At 45.2% G+C, this 20,386-nt stretch overlaps 1 protein-coding gene across 4 annotated transcripts in view; it reads left to right on the top strand.

The window, feature by feature from the left end:
- LOC117527122 (meiosis regulator and mRNA stability factor 1) overlaps window positions 1–20,386 on the top strand; it is a 42,642-nt gene that overhangs the window by 6,290 nt on the left and 15,966 nt on the right. For 2 of the 4 annotated variants that reach the window (XM_034189299.1, XM_034189298.1), the window contains exons 3-12: window positions 13,993–14,787; window positions 14,950–15,115; window positions 15,191–15,405; window positions 16,812–16,929; window positions 17,006–17,178; window positions 17,590–18,090; window positions 18,761–18,915; window positions 19,544–19,696; window positions 19,871–20,057; window positions 20,156–20,331. In XM_034189299.1, coding sequence (XP_034045190.1) covers window positions 13,993–14,787; window positions 14,950–15,115; window positions 15,191–15,405; window positions 16,812–16,929; window positions 17,006–17,178; window positions 17,590–18,090; window positions 18,761–18,915; window positions 19,544–19,696; window positions 19,871–20,057; window positions 20,156–20,331 — 2,639 coding nt within the window. The remainder of the gene's footprint in view (window positions 1–13,992; window positions 14,788–14,949; window positions 15,116–15,190; window positions 15,406–16,811; window positions 16,930–17,005; window positions 17,179–17,589; window positions 18,091–18,760; window positions 18,916–19,543; window positions 19,697–19,870; window positions 20,058–20,155; window positions 20,332–20,386) is intronic. The other 2 variants (XM_034189302.1, XM_034189300.1) reach the window with 2 other exon arrangements.

Here is a 20,386-nt window from a genome sequence, read left to right as displayed (position 1 = left end):
TGTCAGGTTAAGGTTTGTGAGCAAGCACTGGTGTGATGCATCACTATAGCCACAATATTAGACAGCTATAGAGGTGCAAAGTACAGATTTAGCAAGGAGGTGGCAAAGGCTAAATCCATGTACAGTTCACGTCTGCAGCAAAGGTTCTCTACCAACGACTCGGCCTCTGTGTGGAGGGGGTTGAAAGAGATCACCAACTACAAGCCCAAAGCACCTTGTTCTATTGACGACCTGAAGCTGGCCAACGACCTGAACGTCTTCTATTCACGCTTTGAAGACAAGGACTCACACCTCCCCACCCCCCACACAACTGGATATTCAAATACCATGGACCTCCCCCCTCTCACCGCTGCCCTCCCCCGTTGCCCTCTCCGTCCAAGAGGAGGACGTGAGAAGACACTTCAAAAGGCTGAATCCACGTAAGGCCCCGGGCCCAGACTGTGTCTCTCCTGCCACCCTGAGACACTGCGCTGATGAGCTGGCCCCAGTCTTCACGGGGATCTTCAACACCTCCTTGGAGTCATGCCATGTTCCAGTCTGCTTCAAGTCCTCCATTATAGTTCCAGTCCCAAAGAAACCACGCATCACTGGACTTAATGACTACAGGCCTGTGGCTTGTCGTGGTCCTTCTTTTGGTCGTCTCAGGATGTCTTCTTTTAGATAACACAAACTAATTGCAAGTGATTTGCTAGAAAAGGACACAACACTTTGGAATAATTCAGCCTTAAGCAAGATAAAATGCACAGAGTTTTTAAGTTTATTTAAGCCTTTGACACAGAGCTTATACAAACTGAGTCCTCTAGAGAGACTGAATATGTGACGACCGCGCTCATCTATTTATTGGAGACCCGCGGGCATCGCTCCTCCTTCGACTTTTTTATTTATTTTATTCCCAAGACATGGTTTTCTATTGGAAGCGTCCTCTAGTGAACCCTAAGCAGGTGTTAAGCCATTATTTCAATGTGACAAACGCTCCCATTAAAACCTGAAGGATTTACAACTGATTTTTTTTAAAAGACCTTCGGCCACAGGTGCAGCTGGCCTGAGGCCCCCTGCACCTGGCCTGCGGGAAAGCACCTAAGAGGCCTTGGAAAGCCCCTGACAGACCGAATGACTAATAGAGCCCCTTTTTTTGGGTTGAACACCTGCTAGTTCAGCCAGAGGACATACAGTTCAGATCAGGACACTTGATAGTTCATCATAGTTCAAATAAGGACCTAAAAATTCTTCTACAGTCCCTCCTCTGGGACTCGAAAGAGTCCCATTACATCAACTATACTCTTGGGTTGTTTACTGACAAGACATCCTCATTTGTGCATTGCAATAAAAAAGAAAAACACATCACTCGAATTACTGATAACTCTGGTGCGGATATGAATATAAGTGATACTTCACACGGTAAATATATTTAAGTGCAGGTGAACCTACATACTAAGGCACAAGGTGATCAATTAGCTGGATTATATCAACGCAAGGTGACATTCAAACATTGAGTTTTGGTGTAATTCAAGGCACTTAAAATGGCCACATAAAACAAGTTACAGCAACCTCTTAATCACGGCAAAGTAAAGGCATTACATTGACATCAGTGCAACCAGTCATCTTCTGGAATCTATTGTCTCACTCAACCAGAGGCTCCAACCCATTATACTTGGTTCTACATATTATTTTGTTAAAGCGTCACACATGTATTATTTAAATGCATCAAATAACCCCTACGTTACCACTATTTAGTCAACCAATCAAGAAACTATTCTAAGGTTAGCGCAGCTTTATCTAGTTAAATGATAAACACAATAAATGGTTTCCCTTCATGTCCGTCCTTAAGTCATTTGCCTTAATCAATCATATAATGGTTTTCATTATAGGCCATTTCTCAACATTTTCCACTTTGTTTTTCTTCTTTTTCAGCTTGTTTTCTAATGCCCTTTTTGGCCAGACGCCAAATTTAGGCAATGCATGTCTCTTGAGGCATGCTATAATTTAAGAAAAAGGGGTCCCTATGGTGCATCTTTACTACTAAATCTCCAAACACGCCGTGTAAGGGTCCCCTTTTCATAACTTTGCAATGTGATATCTATGTGTATGCATTTAGCTTTATCTGTGTTACGCAGATGATGGTAAGGACAGACATTTACCCAACCTTCGTTACTAACATATATCCTTCTTTGTTTTTTTTTATTTACACTCAGATTTCTGAAACCAGTCCGCAATTCAAACTCAAGAACCAAGATCATCGTCCGTTTTCAGTGCCATTACGTCAGTCCGCGCTCCTCAGCATTTACTCAGCGTCTGAAGTTTTGGGAGAAGTTGGGGAATATGGGGAGGTTGGCCTTTCAGGGGTAGTGGGGGAAGGATCAGGAATTCTGGCTTTCAGACAGTCGCGCAGTTCTCTGATGGATCTTTCCAGCTCCTTGTGCTGCTTGGCCAAGTTGTACAGGGCCCCCAGAGAATTCTTACCCACATTCAGGGTGGTGGTGGCCAGTCCTAGGTGTTCCCTCTCCATATGCTCCATCATGCTGGCTAGCATGTCCATACTAGACTGAAGACCACACAGTTGAGTATGGAGGCCCTCCTGAGCACAAGAGATGTTGGCATTGTCACGGTGTATCCTTAACAGGTATGCAGCTGTCTGACTCAGTTGTGGCATGATTTCCTCAAATAGCCCATGGGGAATGTGATTTGTGAGGGGCAGGAGCTGCTCCAAGGTTTTTGGAGCAGACTCTTGTGGAAGACGAAGCTCTCTAGCCAAGATTGCCATGTCCAGTGGGGTGACCATGACCAGATTAAGGTTGTGCAGTCCAGGGGACAGGAAGTACAAGGGGGAAGGCATCTCGTGTGTGGGGGGAGTATTGTTGATGTCGCACGGGCAAGTGGTTGGGACACTCTGGGCATTTAGCAGCCTGTACAAAGCTCCTCTCTGTCCTGGTGGGTGAGTTCGGCTAAGGTCCACCCCTGCTGATCCTCCTCCAGAGGCACTGGGCTGATCGGAATATCTCTCCTGCCTTGGGGGTGAAAAGCTGGGGACAGGTCCTAGCAGTGAATTGGGTCTAGGATGCACTCGGGCGGTTGCTGCACATGGCCGACCTTGGCTGCCTCCCCTGGAGGGTATCGTTGCCACTGGCACATGTGACTGTCTCCATGGCATCTGCGGAAGGGGTGTGTTCCTGAGTCCAAAGGGTCCTTCAGGTGATGGTGGAGTCCTCGGGCCGACTCTTGCTGCAGGCAGATTCTGTGAAGCCGTCATCACCAGGTGCTGGAACGATGAAGATCCTTCTGTTTGCAACTGGTTTAGCTGCTGGATGGATGGCGGCTGTGGCGACCAATCATGGCTCGACCGTCCCTCCTGTATATCCTCTTCTCCAAACAGTTCTGAGAGTCCAATCAGACTTGATAGAGGCAGATCAGGCATAGGTCCCTGATCAGGGGAGTCTGGTCTCTCAGCCATACTCCTGTGTCCTATTAATATACATATACGTTCATTATTACAGCTCCATGTCATTCTTCCAGATACTGTCTATCCTATCCCTCATTGTCGTGGGTGCATGTGTGTGAATGTAAATGTGCGTACATGTCTTCTTCCTCGTCTACAATATCACCAAGCATGGTCCATCCCAGTCCTCCCTATCTGGGGTATACGCCACAATATTAGGTAAATGGGGGCTGTCGGGGAGGATAATTGGTATTTCATCCATTTCCATATATTCTGGTTCTCTTTCTATTTCGTTTGTGCTTTCCTCTAGGGCTCGGACGGCTAACAGTGGGAGCTGTCCTACTGTGGATGAAATCAATTTATTGACCAGAAATTTTATCAAGGGAATACCACAACATATTACCAGCAAGACCGCCACCCCTGTCAGTGCCAAGACTACACCTATCTGATATAACCAGTCTTTCCATGATATCCACCCTCTCCTTAGAGCCCCAAACAGTGAAAATAGTGGGCCAATATTCATTCCATTCCCTACGATGTATCCAGAATCGTCAGTTTCATTTCTCCCTCCTATGGAGTTACTTAACAGTTCCTGTTGCATCTCTTCAAGTGTGATTAAGAGCTCTGTCAAATTTCCGTCTTCCCCTGTACGCATGGGAATAGCTGTGCAACATTCGGTGGCTTTGATCATAATACAAACTCCTTGTTCATCAGCCATCATCATCTTGATAGCTAATCTATTTTGCATTGTCATTAGCGAGGTGGCGTGCAGTTGTTCGGTTAAGGCTCCTACAGCAATGTCCAATTCAAACATCTTTGTTGATTATACCACAAGTAATTAATCCACTGCACCTCCTGGAACCTAGAACGGACTTTTGGAGTAACCCCGAACAGAGCCAATGCCCATCCCCATTTATCCCCGTCTTCATCTGCTTTGACTCTGCTACTGTCTATGGCTTCTAATTGTCGGGGTATCCCTTCTGGTATCCCGTTTCTTACTGTGACGTTGTAGTCTGTTTTAAACGTCATTATTCTTCTTTTCTTACGAAGTTTCTGTGGCATGGGTTGTATTGAATTTGGCATTTCAATTACTGTTATTGCTCCTGTGAGCATCACGGGAGCACAAAGGCCTTTCCAATTAGGGGACAGCGATGACAGGAGTTTCCTTTTTTTGTCCGCATATCCAAAAGATGTCAGCCAAGGGTACCGTTCCCTTAGCTAAATTTGGAGTGGATACCCATGAAGCATGGGTGAGATTCAGTCCAATTACAGACCCCCCTGTGGCCGGTACTATTTGTTCACACTGTATGCCTGCTGCTGGCAGGGTGTGACATACGGTGATGTTCCATGCTGTTTTGGCCGGTTTGTATTCTTGCTGCTTTTGCATACACTGTATGTGGTGTTTTGACTGGGTCGTCCCTACCTGCCAATCGCTTATGTATTGTGCTACTAAGCCTTTAGCTATACAGAATGGGTGTATCATCCCTTTCTCTATTTTAATCATAGGTGGAACGGTTCCTTCTGTACTTAGAGGCACTGGACAAAGTTTACTGTCGGCAGCATATTTTTCATCACCTACTGCCATTTTCATAACACATTGTGTATAGCACTCTGCTTGGTCCGAGTTATGTTGGGGGCTCCTATAACAGTTGTTGATATCAGGTAGGGGTTTAGCCTGAGGTATCACACCCTTCCGGTGACAGGCTATGCAAGGCTTTTCACTGATCTGCCTAGCCGAAAATTTCAACCATTGGTAAAATAAATTGGTCTTCAACCCTTGTGTGCGGGCTAGGTCTGTACTGGGATCCCATCTCCCTAAGTGACTGCTTGTTTCTAGGCTTCTAATTGTCCTCTTTTTCCTTGGTTTGATTTTTACCCATTTTGTGGCTTCATGTACTGTAACAGTTACGTCTTGCTTGGTTTCCCTGCATCCTCTTTTATCACAAATTACCTCTATGTTGAGTGTTCCCTCCTCTTCACATTTGATGCTAATGGCTTCGCCTAATATGTAATCCCCCAGCTTTCCCTGTATTCCTATGTTCTTGTAGGCTTTTGATTTAATGTATACCAAATTATATGTTTTTCCTGTGTTTAGAATGCCTTGTTTAGTTGCTATTGCGGCCATGGCCACGGCACAGTCCGTTGTATGTTTTGGACGTCTATTTTCTCCCATACTAACCACCAGTAGTATTGTCAATCCCTTGAATAATTCCTTAATCATTGTTCTGGTGACTGTTGAGATGTGCTACTAGATGTGCTACTGAGTGAGCCGTCGCTAGATGAGCTGTCACTAGGGATGTGTGGTGTATCTGTGCTTTGTCTGGGTTGCACTTCCTGCGGTTCTTCTGTCGGTAAATCTGCTGAGTTGCTGTCCAAGTCTGATGTCTCCTGTGGCCTGTCTATCTGTCGGTCTGTATTTCTGTCTGTCTGTTGGCCTGCGTCTCCAGTTGTTTCTGAGTCTGCATCTGAGTCTGTCGCTGCTCTGGCAGGGATCCACTACTCTCTGAAGCTGTGCGTCGTCTTTGTTCAATCAGTCTCTGTGAGTGCCTTGGCCGGTGTTTGCCCAGCCGGCTGCAGGGAGGCGTGGCCTTCCCTCGGTGCTGCTTCTGGCTGCAGGGAGGCGTGGCCGTCCCTCGGTGCTGCTGTAGGGTCTCTGGCTTCTCTTGCTTCCCCCCTTGGCCCGGCGGCTCTGCCAAGACGAGCTTGCCAGGGGCGCTGGGCCACCAACCCTACAGCAGTGGTTTAAATGAAACCAAGTGTCCTTACCGTCTACTTTGACTGCTGTACGTGAGGCAAGAATAACTTTAAAAGGACCTTCTCGGCGGGGCCTGTCCCACTTCTTTTTGAACACTTTGACGTAAACCAGATCACCAGGCTGGATGCTCTGATTTTCAAGTGGAATCTCTGCTTCTCTGTCTTCTGTAGCACCTTTGACCTGCAAAAAGATAGTTTTGTGTATTTGGGTTAACTGTCTCAGATAATTATGCCATTCGTCTTGTAGCTGCTCTAGCGATGGTCCTTTGTAGGGTCCTCTTAGGTATGGAATAGGCATCGGCCGACCTGTAAGAGCTTCAAATGGTGTCAAATGGGTTAGTCGGTTAGTTTGTGAGCGCATTGACAATAAAGCAAGCGGCAACGCATCCAGCCAGGTTAGTTTGCCATTGCTGCCTGCTATGATTTTTGCTAGTTTGTTCTTTAAAATGCCATTAGCCCGTTCCACCGCCCCATTTGATTGGGGGTGATAAACACACCCAAATTTCTGTTTGATACCCAATTGTTTGAATGTTTCTTGTGTAACCTTGGCTACAAAAGCCCTACCGTTGTCAGATGAGATAGTATCTGGAATGCCAAATCTTGGAAAGACGTCTCGGCACAGGAATTTGGCTACCGTTTTATGGTCTTGATTCGCAGAGGCTACTGCCTCAATCCATCGGCTGAACCTGCATATCACTACCAAAATATATCTCATTCGTTTAACTCGGTTTTCAGCTCCCATGTCTATGAAATCCATCATAAGATGTCTGAATGGCCCATCAGGGACCGGAATGTGGGCTAAATGGGCTGTGAATGATTTCCGGACATTGTACTGTGCACATACCTCACACTCATTCAACAAACGGTCCACTGTAGCTGCCATATATGGTGACCACCAGACAGCTTTTAGTTTGTTCATAATTTGGACTCGCGAACAATGATCGGGTCCGTGAGCCCAAATGATTGCATGTCGTAATAAATTGGTGGGTAACACAAAATGTCCATGACTACTGCGCCACAGCTTGTCCGCTGGCCCCTGACTGCGTGTCTCAATAGCGCCTCGTTTAACCCACATTCGTTTTTCTTCTCCACTGGCCCTACTTTGAGCCACTATCAGTGCGTCAAGTGAAACCAGTGGGGCACAATCTTGGATGGTTAGCAGGGGAAACATATTTTCCCCTTGTGCTCCTTTGCGAGCTGTGTCATCTGCTAGGTTGTTACCTTGAGCTATGATGTTATTATTCTTTTGATGACCTGCGCATTTAATGATGGCTACCTCAGACGGTAATTGGAGAGCTTGTAACAGTTGGGAAATTGCTTCTCCATGAGTGACAGGGGTGCCATCTGCTCTCAGGAATCCCCTTTGTTTCCAAATGTTTGCATGTACATGACATACGCCATAAGCGTAGGCTGAGTCTGTGTAGATATTAACACGTTGATCTTTAGCTATCTGGCAAGCCATAGTTAAGGCTTTGATTTCTGCCAGTTGGGCTGAACAAGGCTGATCAATTCCTTGGGACTTCAGTAATTCAAAGGTCTCGCCATCCGTGTTTAGTTTAAGAATCCCCATACCCGCATGCAATCCCGCGGCATCCCGAAAGCATGAGCCGTCCACGAACAGGGTTAGATCTGCATCTATGGCGTGATTATACAAATGTTCTCTGGCTCTCAAAAATTTCTCTGTCTCTGCCACACAGTTATGTAGAGTACCATCTAACGGTGTGGTCAATTTGGTGGCGGGATTCACCGTGTGACAACGTTGTATTGTTATTTCTGGAGCGGACAACACAACTTCATATCCAGTGCGTCTAGCTTGTGTTAAGACAAAACGTTGACTGGTTAGCAGGGCATGTAACTGGTGCGACGTGTACAACGTTACTGCATGTCCCATGATTATGGATGATGCTTTTTGAAATGCAAAGGCAGCTGCTGCTAGACCCTGATAGCATGGCGGCAATCCTGTTTCAATGTTGTCAAGCTTTGTACTATAATAGGCCAATGGTTGTTTTCCTTCATTTGTTTCCTGCATTAGTACAGCACAAGCATAACCAGCTTTTTCAGTAACATACAAATGGAAAGGTTTCCCATAATCTGGGTTACCTAACGCGGGAGCAGATTGCATGTCTGTTTTTAGGGCCTCAAAAGCTCCCGTTGCCTCATCTGTCCAGACGAGGAGAGCTGCATTGCTTGTTTGCCCCACTGCTCTAATCATGGCACGCAAAGGTGCAGTTTTTATAGCATAATCACAAATCCACGGCCGACTGTACCCTGCCATCCCAAGGAATGAAAGCATCTGTCCCACTGTTTGGGGTTTGGGAGCCTTGATTATAGCCTCCACTTGGCTTGGGGCTATACATCGCGTGGTCCCACACAACTGTCTTCCCAAGTATTCTACTTGTTGTTTGCAGAACTGCAATTTGTCCTTACTTACTTTATGACCTCCATCTGCCAATGCATGCAATACAATTAATGAATCTTTTTCACACTGTTCTTGATTCTCTGATGCAATAAGGAGATCATCCATATATTGCACCAATGTACTGGGTATGTCAAGGTGTTGTAAATCTTCAGCCAGGACTTTGTTAAAGATGGCTGGGGACAGGTTCAGTCCCTGAGGTAGCCGTGTATACGTTAGCTGTTGTCCCAGAAATGTGAATGCAAACAAATGTTATGAGTCTGGGTGCACAGGCACACTGAAATAGGCTGAACACAGATCGATTACTGTGTACCATTTTGCTCCAGCAGGGATGCTTGATAGTATAGTATGCGGATCAGGTACTATAGGTGCATCCATTTCTATTATTGCATTGATAGGATGCAGATCATGTACCAGCCGATACTCTTTGGTATTGTTTTTAGGGATAGGATAGATAGGAGTATTGCATGGGCTTGCAGTTTTTATTAAAACTCCAGCTGCCATTAGTCCCTTAATTACTGGTTTTATGCCTTCAATAGCCTGAGGTTTTAATGGATACTGCCTTTGGTGAGGCAGTTTTGCTCCCGGTTTTACTTTTATTTTTACTGGTAAGGCTGTTTTTACTAGTCCTACATCTGTTTTGCTTTTGGACCACACCACTGGTGGTATTTGCTCTAACAATTTCTCTTGTTGGGCCGATAACACCATCTGTCCCTCTGGTCTAGGATTGAGCTCCACTTTTTGAGCTATAGCCTCATCATTTACTTTTAAGTTAATTCGTATAAACTGCTGGTCTTTTGACAGATGTACTTGTGAACTTTCCTTGTTTTGCCATTCTTCAACTTCTGAGGCTGTCTTTACCATTGGACCTAGGTCATGGGATTCGTACTTTTCTGAGACTAAAAGGGTCACATGAGGCGTGGCATTCGGCACTTGATACCATTGTTGTTCAGCTGAAGTTAGCTTGACAGAAGCTGCGGCCCCTTGGGGGCCTAAATACATTTCTGTGGTGGTTATGTGAAACAGCCGTTGATTCATCAATGCATCCCAGCAGCATGCATAGTCAGTCTGTTCTTGTTTGGCATCGAACATCAGGGTGACATGTAAAGGTAAACTAGTTGTATATACTGCTGTATAGTGTTGTTCTGCCCAGGGCTTCCATTTTTCCCATTCCAGTTGGAGATTTGAATTTTCTGGTTGTAACTTCAGCCAGTATACCATGGGTTGCACAGGTCGGACCTTGTTTTCCATGTCCATAAGCACCATAATGTTGGTGAGTGCTTCGTCAGGAAAGTGTATTTGCAGTCCTTGATGGGTACACACTATCTGGGTTTGTAGCTTACATAAAATGTCTCTTCCCAGCAAATTCACAGGTGTATTTTGTGAGTATAACAGGGATGCTTCAATTGTTTTTCCTGCAATCGTTACAGGAAGTGGGCGTTTAAAAGGTATTATTTGAGTTTTCCCAGAGAAGCCGATGGTCTTAATTACAGACCCAGAGAGGGGGAGATGAGCGCCCATTTTCCCTATGCAAGAGTATGTTGCCCCTGTATCCACCATGAAAGGGAAATCTCTGTTTTGTATATTAACGGTGACGGTTGGCTCTTCCTTAGGTATCATAGAAATAGCCAATGCCACCGTTTCCCCCTCTGTCTTCTCTAGGTTCCCCTATTGCCAATAGGCAGAGGGTCCAACCCAAGGTCGGGCTGGACAATTTCTCATTCGCTGTCCAGGTTGTCCACAGCTCCAACACTCATTAGAGGGTTGATCCCCTATTGGGGGTGTTGGTCCCATAGGCGGTCCCGCTTGACTGTTCCTGGGAGCTGAGTTTTGGAATCTGCTTCCAAATGAAGGTTTGCGAGATCAAATCGCCACCCTCCTCTTTGACCTTGAAAGTTCCATGACTCTCCTCTCCACCCATGACTGTAGGTGGGTCCATTCCCGGGTGTGCCAGTGCTATGGTAGTGATAGTGATGCTCCACTGGTGCTGAGACTTCTCCTGCAGGAGTGCTCCCTGCTGCTCCTTGGGGGCTCTGTGTGGCTGTTACCACAGGTGCCTGTATGGTGGCAGCAGTGTTTGCCGTAGGGCCTGTGCTTGCCGGCTCAGAAGGAACAGGGGTCATCATTGGTGCCTGGGTCTTTGTTTTTTCTTTCTTGCCTTTGGTTAGTTCTCCCAACTGCATCTGCACCAATTTTTTCGTCAGGGATTTTGCTGCATCTTCTTCTTTTTGTTTTTCTTTCTTGTAGATTTCAAGATGGTGACAAATATGCTCAGAGTATAAAGCCCAATTCATTTTTGATAGTCCCACGACTCCATCTAGGGCTTTCTGAACCTCATCTGGTAGAGCCTTTTTTACAGTTATTTTAAACAGGATTTCAGTTGCTGGAGAATGGTTCCATGCATTTCCTGTTTCCTCCGCCCATCTCTTCTGGAATCGGTGCAGGAACTTCTTTCTCCCCGTTTACTCTCCGCTCTCCCACACAACAACCTTCAAAAGCTTTATACATAAAAATGATTAAAAACAAATTTCTATATATCTCTATCTAGACTTCTGTCACTTCACTCCGTGGCTTTAAACAACCTTTTTAATCACTTAACACCAATGTGTTCTGTTTAAGTATGTATCTCTTCTTCACGTTAGACAGCTTCTCCGGCGCTGCCAGCAACTCATATATTTTTTAACAAGCTCCTCTTTGAGCGTACAATATTTCATTTACTTCTACGCCTTACCGCGCCTCGCGTGCGTATCCTGTGCCTTACTGCACTATTTTCTGCTTCATTAATTCTCATGTATTCTGCACTAACTCTCTATTTATTTTATTTTATTTTTATAGTTTTTCTCTTTTCTTAAAAAATGACGTCCTTTATTGAGCTCTTTTTACTTACTGTCAGCTGTGCTTCTTTGCACTTTTCTCTTTAAATCTCTTTATTTATTTTATTCCCAAGACATGGTTTTCTATTGGAAGCGTCCTCTAGTGAACCCTAAGCAGGTGTTAAGCCATTATTTCAATGTGACAAACGCTCCCATTAAAACCTGAAGGATTTACAACTGATTTTTTTAAAAGACCTTCGGCCACAGGTGCAGCTGGCCTGAGGCCCCCTGCACCTGGCCTGCGGGAAAGCACCTAAGAGGCCTTGGAAAGCCCCTGACAGACCGAATGACTAATAGAGCCCCTTTTTTTTGGGTTGAACACCTGCTAGTTCAGCCAGAGGACATACAGTTCAGATCAGGACACTTGATAGTTCATCATAGTTCAAATAAGGACCTAAAAATTCTTCTACAGGCTCTCACGTCTGTAGTCATGAAGACCTTTGAACGCCTGGTTTTATCCCACCTGAAGTCCATGACCGACCCCCTCCTGGACCCCCTGCAGTTTGCCTACAGAGCCAACAGGTCTGTAGACGACGCCATAAACCTGGCCCTGCACTCCATTCTGCAGCTCCTGGATTCCCCAGGAACCTACGCTAGGATCCTGTTTGTGGACTTCAGCTCTGCATTCAACACCATCCTTCCAGCTTTGCTCCAGGACAAGCTTTCTCTGCTCCACGTGCCCGACGCCACCTGCAGGTGGATCACAGACTTCCTGACAGACCGGAGTCAGCATGTGAGGCTGGGAAAGAATGTCTCGAACACTCAGGCTCTCAGCACAGGATCTCCACAGGGCTGTGTCCTTTCCCCTCTGCTCTTCTCCCTGTACACTAACTGCTGCACCTCCAGCCACGACTCCGTAAAGCTCATCAAGTTTGAGGACGACACTACTCTCATCGGACTCATTTCGGATGGGGATGAGTCTGCCTACAGGAGGGAGGTGGACCAGCTGGTGACCTGGTGTAGCAACAACAACTTGGAGCTCAACGCCCAGAAAACAGTTGAGATGATCGTGGACTTCAGGAAACCCACAGCCCCCCCACCCTCCCTCGCCCTCACCAACAGCCCCATCACCACTGTGGACTGTCACCGCTTCCTTGGCACCACCATCACCCAGGACCTCAAGTGGGAGTCAACCATCAGCTCCTTCATCAAGAAGGCCCAGCAGAGGATGTACTTCCTGCGGCAGCTGAAGAAGGCCAAGCTGCCTGTCCAGCTGATGGTGCAGTTCTACACGGCCATCATCGAGTCCATCCTCTGCTCCTCCATCACGGTATGGTACGCCGGGGCCACAGCCAGGGACAGACACAGACTACAGCACATTGTGGCCTCTGCTGAGAAGGTGATCGGCTGTAGCCTTCCATCTCTCCACGACCTGCACGTCTCCAGGACTCTGGGCCGAGCAGGTCGGATCACAGCTGACCCTTCTCACCCTGCACACAGTCTATTCAATCCACTCCCCTCGGGCAGGAGGCTACGGTCCATCCGGACCAGAACCTCCCGCCATAAGAACAGTTTCTTCCCCTCTGCCGTTAGACTCATGAACTCCTCATAACTCAGTCACCTTAACCTTAACTGTCACTTTATCATTTTAGGTCACTTTAGACAATGTACTTTGGTTTTAATGGCACTCCTCCCACTGCACTGTTTTTTTCTGTTCCTCTTTCTTTCTGTTTTTCTGTTGCACACAGCCTTTCATATTTCATGTCATTTTTTATCTTTTGTCTTATTTTGGCACATATTGTATATTGTATCTTAGCATTTTATATTGCTCTCTGTTTAATGTTGCACCATTATATCGAAGCAAATTCCTAGTCTGTGAATCCTGTTCATTGGCAATGGCAATAAACTTCTTCTGATTCTGATTATGATATTATGGAACCATCCTGCATCCTGGATGGAAACCACCCAGACAGACATCTGGTCAGTCACCACATCCTGAAAGTATCCATATATCTGCTGAAGCCAGGTGATTCATGAGCCTTGCCTTGACCTTTTCCAGTTGCTGGGGGTGTAGGTCTTAGTCTTTGGACCAGGACAGTTGTGAACCTCAGGACTCTGGCTGCTCACTAACCTTAAGTGCTGCAATCAGGCCATCTATTGCTTACACAAAAATCCAGGATTAATCCACAAAGTTAAAGTATTTGACCCTTTCCTTGCTGATATAGTAACCAAAGTTGCTAATCTCCGTGACTTTACTCAGCACTCAGTCTGTGCAAGCATTGAACAGACTAGAAGGCAGAACACATCCCTGATGAATGTCAGAATTTACTTGTAAGAAGTTGAAGACTGTCTCGACAATGTCTCCCATCCTACAGAAGGGGGCTGTTACATCTGTCTGTCACATCCTTTGTTGCCACAGTAATCACAGTGCTTCCAGGTTTTGCTTTCATATTTGATGCACATGGTCTCAACCAAAATCTGGATGAGTTTGCATGAAGTTTCTCCATCATCCAGCTGTTGAAAGAACTTTATGAAGGTAACTTGAAATGATCACTTTGCCACCTCTTGTGTTTCAGAACAATTACATGGATGTCCAAAAGGGGGTGCTGGAATTGAAAGATGTCCCTCCTCCTCCTCAGTTCTATGCATCTTCCCAGTCATCACTTCCTTTCCCGCTGGCCTCCCTCCCTTTGCAACCCACCTGCTTACCACCTCCTCCTCAGCTTACACGGGACTCCCACCAACAGCAGCCAGAGGGGTCTAGCCCCAAAGTAAGCATTTGTCATCACTGTAATCAATGCAGCACAGGTGGCTGTGGGTTAGGTGGTGGAGGTGTTGCTGGTGGCAGTAGCAGCACAGCTGGCCGCTCGTTTGTGGCTCCAGCCTCTGTGGAAATGGCGGCCAGGCCTGGGCCACAATACCAACATACCTTGAGCTGTGAAGGTGAAGCTGTGGACTCCATGCACAGTATCTGTTACAGACCCCAGCTGCCCTCCTCTGTTGCCACCTCACAGCCTGTTTCGCATCACCCCTACCTCCCCTGCTGTACAGGGCTTCTCCACACCTACTCAGCTGTTTCTCTTCCACATGCTCAGCCCAACCTCTGCCCCTCCTCAGCACCACTGGCTTCCTCTCTGCCCTCTGTTCCCTCCCTTCCTGACTCTATGCATGGTTTTTGCCTGGGTTCTTCTGGCTGTTACACTTGCGGTGTGGACTGCAGTCTCTCAAATAGGAGACCCCAGAGAATCTCAGCGCACAGTGACCACCCAGTACCCACCACAGGGCACATCTTCTCTAATCCTAAGCACCTAAATGTAGAACACACTGTTTGTATGAAGGGGGCGCGCTACTGCCAGGAGTGCTTGTTGAAGGTTGGTAGAGCTTGTTATTTTTGTTTTATGTGTCTTTTTCACTCTTAGACCACTTGAACATGCATGTGTTTCTGACCACAATCACCTGGTGTTATTTGTGCTTTTTGGTATTCATGTCAGTGTCATTTTAAATTTACCATTATGGTTCAATTTGTGCTGTAGAAGCCTATGAATGGTCTGGTGTCAGATTCAGAAAAGGGTTGGCCCAATGATCCTGTTCCACCTGCTGCACCGATCTCCATCCCCATTTGCAACGGCTGTGGCACCTCCTCCGATGCCATGGTGCTCATGCTGAAAACCAGCATCGGGAAAACTGCCCCAAAATATGGTTTGTAAAGCGCTAATAATGTTTTAAAAATCTAGTGCTTGTGTTGAGAGTAACGGTTAGGAAACTGTTTGGCAGGTTCTCCAGAGACTAATGGCCCAGAGAACATCCCGCCTGTTGGTGTCTTTTGGGATATTGAGAACTGTAGTGTGCCGAGTGGACGCTCAGCTGGAGCCGTTGTACAGCGTATACGCAGTCGGTTCTTCCAGGGCCACCGCGAGGCAGAGTTCATTTGTGTCTGTGACATCAGCAAGGAGAGTAAAGCTGTCATCCAGGAGCTCAACAACTGCCAGGTACAAAAAAATGCAAGTTTGTTAAATTGATTCATTATAGTTTGGGTTGATGTGACTTTGGCAGGAAGGTAGAAATGGGGGTGGAGAAGCTATGGCTGGATAAACTTTAGCAACATCTGTATGTTCTATCTTAACACAATTTAACTTTAATTAAACTGATGAGGGGGTGGATGGACACTGGTCCTGCACCCCAGGGTGTGAGACTGATCTCATGACGCCCTACCTGTGGCACCAATCACTGTGTGCTCACCCCAGTAATGCACTCTGTTTTTGATGCCACCTGGGTTGTTGTGGTTTTTTTTTTTTTTTTTTCTGTTTCCTGTTTCTTCAGCTTGGTAAAATTTTGTAAAAACCTTGTAACTGTTGGAATGGCCTAAGCCGTGGCAGTACAGCAAATAAATGAAATAGTCATTCAAATGGTGATACAAGCACCAAATTCAGCACAAATACTCCTTAGACATTACTCTTTTGAGAAAGAGAAAAAAAAAAAAAACAGGCCACTTCAATTTTCAATAGTTGACGTGGTAGGGGTCACTTGAAGAATTGCACAGCAGTAAAAATTTAAAAGATGCTCCAATCCTATTGGAGCTATACTACATTATTTGTCTGATCATAAAGATTCCAAAAAAGTATAGTTTGGACTATATCTGTGACTTAATGTTATGGAGTAAAAACAGTGAGAATAGTGGCAATGGTCAATTTCAATTTGTACAGGAGTCAAAAGTTGCTCAAAGTTTGGTAGAAGGTGGTGCCAATTATTGGTTGAGCTAATAGAATTAATAAATGGAATAGTTTTGACTGTTGAATTTTTGGTCTCCAAAATTAAAGGTCAAATAATGTGTACTCCATTGGATTCTATGACATGTGACCTATGGTACCCTATAATGTGATAATTAAGCATGGTGCACACTATTCCTTTTAAAACCCTATTAACTCCACAAGTAATTTGCATCGCTTTTTGCCAAAATTGGAACAGCTTTAACTTTAATATTTACTACACGTGTCCATGCTTTAAGCTTAAACAGAAATAAGAAGTTATTGTGTCTTTCCTAAGCTGAGACTGAAACTCAGACGTCCACTGAAGACCATTCTGGTCTCAAATTGTGCTTATTTTGCTAAAGATTAGACTGCACCAATGAACTTATAGCTTATGTAGGCATTTTAGTTCATAGCTCAATAAAATATTGTAATTTGGTCCAATGCCTTGACAGGTAGCCTGTAATGTATTAATTTTTTTAACAGATTATTTTATGGAATCCACTATTAATTTCTAAAAAATGATCAGTGCTGCTTTCTGGTGTGTGATGTACTTTGTTGCCCTCTAGTAGCTCAATAATACATCCGTAATACACATGGCATAAATGGCAATTTGCAAAATGTTGATTTTTGTGTTTTTGCGTCACCAGGTCACCGTTGCACATATAAATGCCACAGCAAAGAATGCTGCTGATGACAAACTTCGCCAGAGCCTAAGGCGTTTTGCTGATACTCACACTGCACCTGCCACTGTTATACTCGTATCTTGTGAGTTCAGCTCTGTTTCATAATAATCTGCCTCATTATCACAAAGAATGTTCAGTTGTATGCTTTTATTTACTAGCGGATATGAACTTTGCAAGTGAGCTGAGTGACCTGCGTCATCGTCATGGTTTCCACGTAATCCTGGTCCATGGGAGCCATGCGTCTCCAGCACTGCTGCAGCACGCCCACCACCATGTAACCTTCCAAGAGATAACAGCTAATCTGCCTCTATGCATGCCTGTCAAATCACAGGTAGGCCTCAAAAGTTCCATGTCAGGATTGTTTTTTTTTTTTAATACCTCGTGTGTTATATAATTAAGGTAAGTTTGGGCTGGCAATAATGACCCTGGAGCACCTCAGGTTAATGTCGCCTGAACAAGAAGGCAGAGTGACATGGGATTGTCCAAATGAGCATCTTGCCTATGGTGTTTTTGTTTTGTTTAATATTCTTTTAGGGATCATTGCATATTTCCCCTTAATCTAGACTAGCATCAACCGTTCTCCAATTTTTTATGTTTATTTTTTGTTTAGTGTTTATATATATATATATATATATATATATATATATATATATATATATATAGGCAGACTACTACATTAATTTCTACAAGTACAAATCATGCACACCCAGACAGGCACACTGTGTCTTCCTCCTCCCTTCAGCCCAGTTTCAACCTCCTCTATGTGCACAACCTGCCTGTAAACTGTGACAAGTACCTGCGACACGCTGTGAAGCTCAGGCTCCGTCGCCTGTCAGACAACTGTGGCGGCAAAGTGCTGGGCATGTCCCAGGGGACAGCGGTGCTCCGTTTCGGCAGCTCCGAGGCAGCCGCTCGTGCCCGAAAAAGAATGGAAAATGAGGATGTGTTTGGACGCCGAATCACTCTCTCCTTCTCTCCACGACCTGCAGAGGATGCAAGTCCTGAACCTCAGTCTCAGCCCCCTCCCATGTCCCAGGCTCTGCTTCAACCGTATCAAACCCAGGATCCAATGATCACCCTGCCTACAGCCCTGTCCTCCTTTTCTTTTTTGCCTGTGGAGAAGCTCAGGTCCTCCAGGAGGCCACGGCGAGCAAGCCGTCCATGCCATACCCCTGAAAGGCCCTACAGCCCCAGGAGAGGGTCCAGTGGGCCTCCCGGTGGTGCACCAGCCAAACCCCATCAGGTCAGCAGACTCGTCAGTGCCTGCTTCGCCTCACTGCCAGCAAACCTTGTCTGGGCTGCTGTGTAAATAACCTTGAGCTGCTTTCCCTCCGTCTCCTCCCGTCAGTGTGATCCTAACTGCTGCTTTGGCTAACAGCTTGTGGCCGCTAACTGAATTTCATTTGTCTCCGTGTTGTCTGCCCGTTTGCATGTAAAATTAGTCTTTAACTGCTTCATCTGTTCTTTGTTGTTGAGCATGTTGTTTTTCCCTGTTAAGACATTTATCATGTAATGCATGCGTTACCTTCATGTGAGTAACCTGTTTGTGTTACCTTCATGTGAGTAACCTGTTTGTGTTTGGTTGAACAGTCTGTTTTTGTTGCTTAACTTGATGGATTGAGCTCTTTGGTGAATGAGACGTGGTCTGTAGGATGGTTTGGTTTGGGACAACAGGAATACTGTGTTCTTAGGTGGACACAGTGTGCTTGTTAATGGTAGAACTTAAACAGATTGGACACATGCACGTTAATGTCTAGATCATTACCCATATGATTTAGTATTATTCATATTGGCACCACTCTAACGTTCTTAAGTCACTTGTTCAGTTGACTTTATCGTAACAAAGCAAGCAAACAAATTAACTATATTCTACCTCACTTGCTATATTTTATCATGTACTGACTTTGATCCAGGAGCTGAATAATGGGGTGTCAAAGCCCAAAATGGGATTGAATCATGTGGAGAAAGGGCGCACTGCTTCTGCTTCCCCTCTCAGTAATGGTGATACAGTCGTGCTGGAGCAGCTGAACAAGCCTGGTCTTACTGGAGAACCAATGTTCAGGACAAGGTACAGACAAAAAAACTAAAGAGGACATAATGTAATAATTTATTTACATTAGAATGTTAGAGTAAATGTGAGTCATAACTTTGAGAAAGACACAATAGTATGAAAATATTAAAAGATTGATTTTAAAATGTGATATGCATTTGTCAGATTAATGCACTACAGGCATTAATAGTCCTAATGTAGTTAGTAATATAAACACCATGCAGGCAGAATAATTTATGGTGTAATAATTTAATGGCATTAAAATGTTTACATTAAACAGTGGAACCAGTTATCAGTTGGAAAGCAGCAATCTAAAAGCACATTTAAAAAGGTGCATATTGATAAGATATTTAAAGGTTTTCAGTGACATGGTCCAGATTTTTCACATTAGACTGAGAGATGATTGAAGGTGTTATAAGGGTCAAATGACGATCAGTTATGAAGTGCAACACCAAAGGTGACAGGATGTTAGTTATAATCTGTAACTTGCCAGTTTTCTGAATGAAAGGTGATTTTTCTTTTTTGTTTTTTTAATAGCTACAGTTCAGAAATAAATTTTTGCACAAAATTTGAAAGCCTCTCTGTAGGCATCAATGCTTGATGGTGAAAAAAAAAAATCTGTATCTTCTGTCATTGTTCCACATAGAAAAGAAGGATCCAGTGGGACTGAATCCCCAATCGAGCAAGCAAACAGGAACTCTGGGGAGTTCCAGATTAGCACACCCTCAGCCTTCAGCAAGTTGAACCTGCACAGAAGCTTCAGCCCCCTCGTCTTGTCCCAGGGCTCCTGGTCCTCCAGGTGATGGTTTAAATCATTATATTGGAATGAGTTTGCTCAGAGAACTTGCAGGGTTCAACCCTCTGCTTATGCTGCATAGAATGCTCCATGTTTTGTAACTGGATAGTCGGACTGTATGTTTTGGTATATCCTGCTTGTGGCTGACCATCTATTATCTGTCATCTCAAATAAAAGGAGTGCCTCGCCATGCTTGTCCAGTCGATCTTCTCCCCTCCTGGTTACCCCTTGTAGCCCTTGTCCTGAGGGTCCTTCTGAGCCGTTCTCTGAGGGGGCGGAGGTCCAAGTGTCAAACCTGGACTACAGGATGTCTCGCAAGGATTTGCAGCAGATGCTGCATGATGCCTTTTCCCGATATGGACGGGTAGGGCTCCATCACAGTTTATTCTCTTGTTAAGCTTAAACTCTATTTTCTGATGTTGTTTTTTTTTTTTTTTAAATATGACTGCATCTTTTATCAAGGTTAAGGTTGTAGAGCTCAGCCCCCACACTGACTATCAGCTGAAGGCCACAGTCAAGATGTTGTCCCTGCAGCAGGCTATCAGTGCTGTAAGCGGTCTGCACCATTTTAAGATCGGAGGCAAGCGTATTCAGGTGTCTTTGATCACCAGCAGCAGCAAGTCCCTGTCTGTGATCAGGTTGGTGCAGGAGTGTGTCAGTCAGTTGTTCAGGTTTTCAGACATTAGTCCATCT

Source organism: Thalassophryne amazonica, chromosome 15 (assembly GCF_902500255.1).
Source record: "Thalassophryne amazonica chromosome 15, fThaAma1.1, whole genome shotgun sequence".
In the NCBI taxonomy this organism is placed as follows: Eukaryota; Metazoa; Chordata; class Actinopteri; order Batrachoidiformes; family Batrachoididae; genus Thalassophryne; species Thalassophryne amazonica.
Note: the sequence above shows the minus strand (reverse complement) of the source record. Positions and strands in the feature narration are given on the sequence as shown.